The sequence below is a fragment of the Nicotiana sylvestris genome, chromosome 10, assembly GCF_000393655.2.
Source record: "Nicotiana sylvestris chromosome 10, ASM39365v2, whole genome shotgun sequence".
Taxonomy (NCBI): domain Eukaryota; kingdom Viridiplantae; phylum Streptophyta; class Magnoliopsida; order Solanales; family Solanaceae; genus Nicotiana; species Nicotiana sylvestris.
Window position 1 is genome coordinate 23722539 of NC_091066.1, and position 10447 is coordinate 23732985.

At 32.7% G+C, this 10447-nt stretch overlaps 1 protein-coding gene across 1 annotated transcript; it reads left to right on the forward strand.

Moving 5' to 3' along the window:
• The first annotated feature begins 260 nt into the window (after positions 1-260).
• LOC138879095 (uncharacterized) lies at positions 261-1037 on the forward strand. The gene is made up of 2 exons (XM_070158671.1): positions 261-467; positions 594-1037. Exons 1-2 carry the CDS (start codon positions 261-263, stop codon positions 1035-1037), a joined length of 651 nt encoding a protein of 216 aa, XP_070014772.1.
• Positions 1038-10447: the final 9410 nt, after the last annotated feature.

A 10447-nucleotide genomic window follows, 5' to 3' on the forward strand; every position in this document is an offset into this window, starting at 1 on the left:
CAACATCTATTGTTTATCCCGGTATGCCACATTATTCTTGCATGTGGCATATTTGGACAAATATATGGGCAAAGTTCAAGAAGGGACATCTTAAGCTAAGTGAATTATACTTTGCCACGGCGCGGTCATACACACTTGATGAATTTAATGAAAGGATATCAAAGATTGAGGAGATTGACCCCCGTGTTAAAGCAAACTTATACGATATTAGATAACATAGATGGTCTCGAGTACATGATACGGTCAACAGAACTTGGACTATGACATCAAACATTGTAGAGTCGTTGAATGCTGTAACAAAATATGCAAGAGAGCTGCCGATAGTAGAACTATTAGAGTATATGAGGACCCTTCTTGAATGTTGGACGAAAGAAAAGTTATTAAAAGCAAAGGGTACATTCACATACCTTGGATACAAATTTAACAAAGAGTTGGATGACAACAGAACATTGTCGCACAAGCTTAGAGTAAGATCTGATTATTTATTGAATCAAATTCATAAACAGCACAATGTAGATATTTTGTAGATATTTTGTATATAGTTTGATTATAACCGTATATGAATTGTTTTTTTGTTTGTAATGTACTCGTAGGTGAGGGCTTCAACAGACTACATCCATATAGGAATAGATGGTGTGAGGCGCTATATTGTTTGTCTTGAAAACAAGAAATGTAGTTGTGGGCAATTCCAGCTTGATGAACTACCTTGTCCACATGTTTTTGCTGTTTTAAGACACAAGGATGAGTCTTTTGAAAAATATTGTTCTCCTTATTACACAAGGGTGAACCTATTGCGTACTTATGAAATACCAGTAAATCTGTTGCCTGATGAAAGCAAATGGAATGTACCACAACATATAACTGAAGAAGTAGTAAATCCACCTAAAGGAGAGAAAAGGCAGCCAGGAAGACCTCAAAAAGAAAGATACAAAATATTTGATGAAATAAATTCAAAGAAGTACAAGATTTCATGCGGCAACTGCGAAGGAGAAGGGCATAACAAAAGATCTTGCAAGAATGTACCCAAAAAGAAATAAAATTTTATGTAGTTAACATAATATTTCATAAAATTTGTTGGTTAGTTCTGAATAACAGATTTTGATGTGTAATCATTGGTGTTTTTTAAGATCATAATGTAGTTAGTTAGGATTTTTCTATATTGAGATAATACTTTCATAGATTGATTTTTTTATGAATGTTTTCTATATATATAATCTAGAACTTTTTTACTATATATGGAATCCTTTACATAGTTGTTAATGTGTTTTTGCAGTTTATCTACAATAAAACTACAAAAAAATACATTAACTAGAATTTACAGAGTATATACATTATAAATCTGTAGGAAAGTAGTTAAAAACTTAAAATATTGTAGATGAAGTATTGTTTACATTCAAAAAATGATATAAAAGAAACAAAACACACTGTTAAAATAATCTACAAATACAACTACAAAAAAACTACAATATCTGTAGCTGACATAATATATAGATTAAAATTCAGGTAGAAAGAAGCTTTATGGTGGAAATAATGTAGATCAAAATAACTATATAAAATTTCAGTTGGAAAGGATTTAAATGATAAAAATAATAAAGATCGAGTACTGTAAAGATTCAACAAGTGAATATAAACCCAACAGAATGTTTCCATTTGAACTACAATACTGGATAAGAAAAAAGAAACAAAGACTACTATAATTGTAGCACAAGTCTGCTACAATTAAAACATAATAAATTGTTCAAAAACTTGTCTACCATCTTTCTTATAAACTAGCATCAACTACACAATTGTACTACATGTTCCATTCAAAACATTACAACTACTTCTTCTTCCTCTGGACTCGTGTTTTCTCATTCAAAGCTAGTGCACCTTTCCTCCTTGCCAATTTGCCTGTCACTTCACTATCACTAATTGCCCCATGCTTCTGCTTCTTTCTAGCATAGTCCCAAAGTAGCTCTCCATAGTGTCTACGGTGTTGGTCAATATCAGAAAGGTCTTCTGGCGGAATTGATAATTCTCCAATACTAACATACTCTGTAAATGCAGCAACAAATACACCACAATCGCTGCAAAAGATAAAAAGGTCAATATTTACCAAACCATCAGAAAAAAGGGCTAAATGTATAGAAAGAAAGAAGATTTTTGTTATAGTGATCCTTCTTTTTGCTGTGGTATCTCTCCGACGATCCACTAAATGTTAAGAGGGTCGGTAACAGCTTTCTCAATGTATGCTTTTGTATTCTTGAAGTTGATGTCTTTACACTTCCCATAAAACCCGGTGCATGATAAATACAAAGGGATAACAATAGAAAACTTGTCAACACAAGATTCAACAATAGGGTGATTGTGGGAAGAGACCATGGAATCATACGCATAAAGACACCTTTCTGCAATGTCAAAAACAACCAACACCCAGTGGAATTTTTCTACAATGTTGACGGGCATGATGACATAATCAACTGCATCCCATGCAATATTTGCGAGTAGTCTATACCCCAATATATATTCTGCTACAACGTCCTGGGGTTTGACAACATAAAACTTCTTTTCTTGAGGAGAATTTTTGAACTTTTCATAAATCTGATCAATCCTAGTCTTGAACACACAATCTGTTGTAGTAAATCTGATCTTGTTGTGGGGGCCATAATTGCCTCTTTTTCTCAAGTAATACATTATAACATTAATGTGCTGCAACAAAAACAGATTGCATTTATTCTATAAGTTATCTCAAAATATTCAACACAAAACTACAAATAACTAGAATTCATATACATTCAGAATACAAAGCATTTATTCATTCAGAATACAATCTATCTACAAATTATCTACAAAAAATCTACAAATCAAATACATTAAATCTTACCGAGTCATTAAGGACTTGTCCTGGGTGTGCCAGGGAAAAGAACAACTCCTTGTCAACCTTTTCAACTCCAAGATCCAATCATGGCTTAATTTGGTTGTCGTTTATAGAATACATAGCCTTCCTCCTATATAAACATATAGAAATTAAAATAAAATTGTTGAATGAAGTGAATGTGTAAAAGATGAATACTGGAATAAAAGTGTCAAATTGTGCAACCTAACCTCTTTGGACCTGTGTCGATACCGTGGTATAACCACTTGTGGAATTGATCAAACAACTCAGGGTCTACATTTTGACCAATAACACTAGTAAACAGGTGCTTGAGGTGAAATATTTGAGGTCCAATCGAGGTGTTACCACCAGAACTGTATAAAAGGAGAAATGGTGATCGGGCATGCTTTCCCGGCTGCCTTGTTCTACCTTGATGCATGGGTGTTGTTTCATCTGGTATAGGCTCGCCGAACTTAACCAACTGGGAGAAGTTATCAGGAAGCTCGAAATCATCAAGCGTGACCTCCTTCTTCTTACCTCCGGATTCTTTTGAATCACCTACATTCACATACTCTGCCTCTTTACCTACATTGTCATCTTCCAGATTCTGTTGTTCTCTTTGAGCTGCTACTGTCACTCCGTGAATTAGAGATTGTGCATGCATATCTTCCCTCTTTGTAACACCATATATATATAACTTAATAGAATGGTAAAAATATTGAAACAAAAAGAAAATATCTCTGAAAACAATTTCATATCTGCATTCTCTTCATCAACTGCCCCTTCAAAATGTGTATATAAATCAATACGTGCTGGATGATTTTCTTCACCAAGTGCACATTCAACATGTTCTGTTTTTTTCATTAAAAATATTAAATAATACTGGATAGTATTGGCTTGACAATTTATGAAGATATGAAGGTGTGTCATAATATCTACATAAATATGTATAGTTGTGCCAATAAGCTGGATTTAATTGTATATATTGCGTATATATAATGTAGATAAATTGCAGTTATGTTGTAGATAATTTGTAGTTATTTTGTAGATATTTTGTATCTAATTGTAGATATACTGGAGATATATTGTAGATGGTGTTTTGCTGGGGTTGACCTGCATTGGTTCACCACTATTGAACTGAAATTGCTGACTGTTCTTGTTTTTTGGTTGGTCAGTATTTTTTGTTAAACTCCCAGCAAATTGTAAGTTTTATATTAGTTAGGATATATATTTTAGAGGTGACATAAATAGTTTTGTTAATATGATTAAAACTCAAATGTTACCTTTGCATCAACTTGATCATTTGGATCGTTTATCACCTGCAAAACAGTATTGACTGAATCCTTTATTAGGCCTCGAAGGTTACCTAGTTCTTCAAATACGTCTTTCCTAAAATCTTCAAGCTTTTCATCGACCTACATAATTAAAAAAATACAACAGAAATATGTATTAAAAAATAGATACACTATTATATATAAATCACAATGCTTTTTAGGACATGTTACCTTCTCAACACCTCTTTTTAACTTTTTTTATTTTACGAAGAATAGACTCCATTTCCTCTTTTCCAATTGATTCTTTGGGTTCCAATGGAGGAGCATAAACTTTTGGATTCTCAGAAACATGTTCAACCTCTTCAATTGTGTACTCAACTTTATCAGGCAAAGACATCACTGAAAGCTCTTCAGGTGATTCATTTATGTTGGTGAACTGAATGGGGAAAAAATAAATTAGCTTGTTTAAGATAGAGTATGTATACAAATTGTAGATATTTTATAGATAAATTGTATTATCATAAATAAAGACCATTTATCTTTATGCATTCATGCTTGATCATTTTGTCTTCAATTGCAGCTAACCAAATCTGACTCTTAGTAGCTGACCAGTTTAGTATGCGAGGGATTGAATTAGAAATCTTTGTAGCTATATCAATGTTTTAAACAGATCAACAAATCTACAATTAATCTTCAAAATTAAGACAAATAATCTCACATAATTTCAGTTCTTAAAAACATAGATACATTTGCAATTTATATACAACATTTCTACAAAAATCTATAAAGCAAAAAAAAACACAGATTATGTAGATTTTTAACAACTAAAACAGGCGAAATAAGTAGTGAAGAAATTACTAAATTCTTACCTTTCCCAATGAGTATTTTCGAACATTTTTAGGAGATTTAACACTAGAGGCTTTTTTGAATTTTTCTTCTTTTTGGGAGTTTTTGAATTGGGAACCACCTTAGCTTTCTTTCCAGGTTTACTGATAGGCACATCTTCTACAAAATCATCATCGAACACTATCTCTTTTCGTTTCCTATCCGCTTGTTTGATTGGCCTCGAAGATTCTCCAGCATCGAAATCATGTTTTTGTTTAGTTCTAGCTTCAGCCCTGATTTGACGCGGAGAAACACTATGCTTCATATCTACAATTACATGTGCAGATTTCCCTAGCTTTTTAGGTGAATGTGGTGATAATACACCCAAATCGAAAGAAGGTATATCAACTTCTAGATCTTTTTTAGGGTTGTGCTTTGAAGCTTTGTTCTTCTTCATTGAGAAAATTTGAAGCTGAAGGTAAATGTGTGTATGAACTTTGAAGATTTGACTTCAATTTTGACTGGTTTGTAGAAGAAAAACCTTGATTTTGGACGTTAATGGTAGATGGTTACCTTTGTTTTTCTGGTTTTAGCTGAGGGACTAATGGTTTGAATCGTGTGTGTGTGGTGATACGTGGGTGAGGTTGTGGGTTTAGGAGAGAGAAACGTGGGGGGGGGGATATGGAGGAATATACAGTACTATTAATTTAGGAGTGATATAAGGTATAATTAATGTACAATTAAAATATTTTATGGTATAAAATTAGTAATTATGTATACTAAATGTAATTATATCAAACTTTAAACATTGAAGGTAATATAGATTCCTATATGGCATAGGAATGTAATCATAAGAAAATCTTCTCCTAGTTTTTAAGTGGTACAAGAAGTAAAGTCTTAAATCCCTAGATTCAATCTATCTACACAATAATAATAATAATAGATCGACATTATTCGCATAAAATTTTGTGTACCCTATTGCACAACATTTCAATAGAAGTCAATAGATGGAAGCAGTGCGTCACCAATAAAAGCTGCTTTTTTGCCATTCCATTATATTGCCTATGTGACAGACATATAATGGTCCTTGCGCACTATACTGTATAGTTGTTGTATGCATATTAATTCAACCAAAGAAAAACAATAAACTAGCGATATATATAGGAGTAATTGGTGATTTTCTGCACAGTTGTAAAGATAATGATCAAGTGGAATATTCAGTGGTTGGAGCTATCAACACACAACTTTCACCTTTAGTATTACCCTCTAGAGAGTCAAAGAAACATAATACTTTCATCTGTTTTTCATATAAAGATGAAAGGAAACAATGGACAAGGCAAATTACAATTCGTTTTTGGGGACGGATGAAATTTTACATCTTATCATGATTGTGATCTCCCGAAATCAAAATTTTGAAATAACAACAACGACGACAACAACCTAGTGTATTATCACAAGTGGGGTCTTTGGAAGGGTAGGATGTACGCAGCCTTAATCCTATCCCGGAAGGGTAAAGAGACTGTTTCCGGTAGATCCTCGGCTAGAGAAGAGATGGAAGAAACACTAATAGCAAGTAATAACAATACAGGATAATTAAAAAACTAAATCCAAAATAGCAAAAAAAAAAGATGAAAAAAATACTGATAGCATGTAATAATAATGCAAGATATGTAATGGTAGCAAAGTAAGGGAGTACTAATGGCAAGTAGCAGTGCAGGAAATGTGGTACTATCAAACTAAGGATAAAAGTGAAACCATACTTACACTAATACTATTGCACTGAGGAATACAACGGAAAACGCTCGACTACCTACTAACTTTCTATCCTAATTATCAACCTCCACACCCTTCTATTAAGGGTCATGTCCTCGGTTAGCTCAAGTTGCGTCATGCCCCGCCTGATCACCTCTTCCCAAGACTTCTTCGGCCTACTTCTACCCTTCCTCTTACCCCCTAAGTCCAACCTCTCACACCTCCTGCTGGGGCATTTGTGCTTCTCCTTTTAACATGCCCGAACCATCGGAGCCTCGCTTTTCGCATCTTTTCCTCCATAGGGGCGTCACTCCCACCTTGTCCCGAATAACTTCATTCCTAAAATCAAAATTTTGAAAGCAATTTAAAAAAGAAAAATAAATTAAGACTTCTGAAATTTATGGTATTAAAAATATCATAACATGTGTATGACAATTTAAAAATCGAAAGTTTTAAGTTAAATTTTTAACAAAATTTAGCCATTACTTTTTATAGGATGGATTAAAAGAAAATGCTTCTGCATAAACTACAATGAAGAGAGTATAAATTAGATAAATGCTTCCACCTACACTACTCTCTATTACCTTGTGAAATTAAATAGTGTAAATAAATATTTTGTGGTTTTTGTTGGTAAAGAAAACTTGCAACATAGTGAAATTAAGAAATCTTTTTTCGCATATTATAATATTAGGATCAAATAATTTGGTGCAACACTGATACTATTAAAACAAATCTTAAATAACCATAACTAGAAAAAATGAGACACAAAAATATAACAACGTTTAGTTAATCGACTAAGGTCCGTGGACGAAGATAAGCACTCCGTGTTTTCTAAAATATTGTAAAAAGGAGTACAAAAATATCAACCAAAAAAAAAAAAAACTCACAAAATCCCCTTATTAAAGAGGTTCACAATCTCGTTGGAGAAAAAGAACGAGCGGATCTAGTTTCAGGAGCATGTCTTACTCGAATAGGAGCTGGGACGTAGAGTTTTCGAGTGAAGGCAAGCACACATAATTAAATGGGATTTTTACATAAATAGCCGGTCAAATTCACTATTTATTTTTTAATCGGTATACATAAATTAAATTAATTATATAGACTTATACATATATTACACATGAGTTATACATATACTATACATCAACTGACTATTTTAAATTTAAGTGATTGGATGAGGACTATTTATGTTAATTCTTCTAATTAAATAGCTGTTAAAAATTGTGTCTCACAAATTACTATTTTAAAACACAAATTACTATTTTAAACTCTCTAACTCTAAAAGTCTACATCGGGAATGCCACCAAGTGAGAAGCAAGGAGTCTTATATAAGAATTGGTACTTTAATTTTGATTATTTAGCTAATGCTTGGATATAAATTTGGTTAAAAATTTTTTAAAAAAAAAATTGAAGTTGCATTTGGACATGCATTTTATTTGAAAAAAATAAAGTTTTGTGAGTGAAAAGAATTTACCCAAAAGCTATCCTAAACAAATTTTTGAGAACTTAATTTTCTTTTTTCCAAAAACTGATCATATTCTATTGACAAACAATATTTTTAAAAAAATTAAATAAACAAAAAGTGCCAAAACTTATCGCCAAACAGGAGCTTAACGCCTTCTGCCATTTAAATCTCGGTCAGTAGTTAGTTTAAAGTGGAGAAATTGTGATTAAGAATTTCACGTTTGATTTTGCCAACTATTGTATGTGTTTTGATCCTTCGTCTTTGATTTCTTTCTTTTTTTGTGATCCGGGGTTTTGGGTGCAAGGGGGAGAGCTAGGTCGTTAAGCTAGATATATATTTACTATAATCCAATACTTATTTAATTACAATTACATCCTGCACTTTACACAAATAAAACAACAATTCAAACTCTTAGTTAGCGTTTGGCAATAGATTTCCAAATTTATTTTAAAAAATTTGATTTAGGTGAAGTTTGGTTTGAGGATGAAAATCTATTTGGACGTAATTTTTCAAAGTATATTTCATTTTTTGAAAAAACATGAAATGTGACTTATACCTATAAATTCTAAAAACTACCAAAAATAGCAAATTATAAGAATATTACAAGATCCATCAGTCCAGAAGAAAATGATACTCGTAATTAGCTAGTGAATTAGTAGGGTCATAATAGATAGTGAGCTTTTTTTTTAAATATAAAAGTTTGGAGTAATTTCTAAAATTGTTAAAATATCCAACAATAATATTTTGGCTCAAAAACAGGTTTAGAGCTTGTTTTGGGATTTGCATGTTTTGTTTCAAAATCTATCAAAACATAGATAAAATCTATAAACAAACATGTTTTGCCAAAAAAATTTTGGAAAATACTTAAAAAAATCTATGTCCAGAATGAGGCCTTAATTTCAAGTTCATATTGGAGAACTATTGTCAACTATGAAAATAAATTTTAATAAAGATTGGGATTCAATGTAATGATTTATGAACAACCGAATAGATAAGCAGAATGAATATAGTATCTAGTCATATATATATATATATATATATATATATTATAAGCATGAACACTTTTAGGTGAAGTTAGTTTACTAAAGTACTCTTTAAAATTTGAATGATCATTTTGTCCTTAAAGAAAGAAAAAACCTTCCACTAAATGATTATTATTTGTAACATTGAACCGTGTGAATATGAAGAATTTGTTCCATTTACCCATAGTTATTGCAGCTTATTTGGTGTGTAAATTTTCGTACGTGTAGTTATTTCATCATTTATTTTTGTTTCTTTCAACGTTTGTAGTAATTGTTTACCTTAAAATGGTAATAACAATTAGATTTGATTTTGTGGTTCTAAAAAAATGTGATCTATTTTTATGCTAGTTGTTAGGCAATAGATGATGCTAAGTGAAAGATTAAAAAATAAGATAATAACTTGTAGACAGTGTAATAATCAAACTGAATGGCTGAAAATTGGGGCCTCGAGCTTGCGTATACGGGGCCTCGAGGTCGTGTCGGATGTCCGGCTAAGGGCAGTCGATGGAGGATTAACAGTTATGATAACTTTGATGGAGGATTTTTATGGCCAATAAAGAGCAATAAATAGAGCACAATGAATATAAGCAATAAATGTAAGTAGTAGAATCAAGATAGTATGTTTAAGTTAGAGAGAATGTTCTTGTATTGAATGTTGTGAGTAGTATCTCTTGTATGTTGTGTCTTTTCAAAAATGACAAGGGTCCCCTTTATATATGAGGGGAAAATCTCAATATGACACATAGATAATTATTACATAAAGTAGCCGGTACAACCACTCAATCAGCCTGGTGTAGGCCGTCACTGTTTGTGCAGCAGTGTCAGAAAAATACTGCTCCTAGGGAACTTCCCGCTTACTTATGATAGCCACCGGTTCGTTCTGCCCCGACACCGGGCACGAAGAACCCTCGAAGACTTCGAACCCCGAGCTATTCTCCAGGTCCTTTAAAGTGAAATTACGTAATGCCTCGTCGATCGTGAAATTGGTCTTTCCGATTTTAGCCGCGTACAGATAATCCTCCCGTTTCTCAGAGTAAAATGAAGAGAAACGACCTCGAGATCTTTCCCCTCCGGCGCTTCCATCGAAGCAAATAGTTGCATCCTGCCAAGTGACTGATGTAACAGACAGGGCTTCTAAAGGTCGCGTCCACACAATCCTTAAAGTCTTCGAATTAATTATAGTGGTTGGTTGTCCTTTGGTCTGCTCCAATCGCATATGTTAGGCTTCTATAAATACTCATTTCTTCGCCCCTTC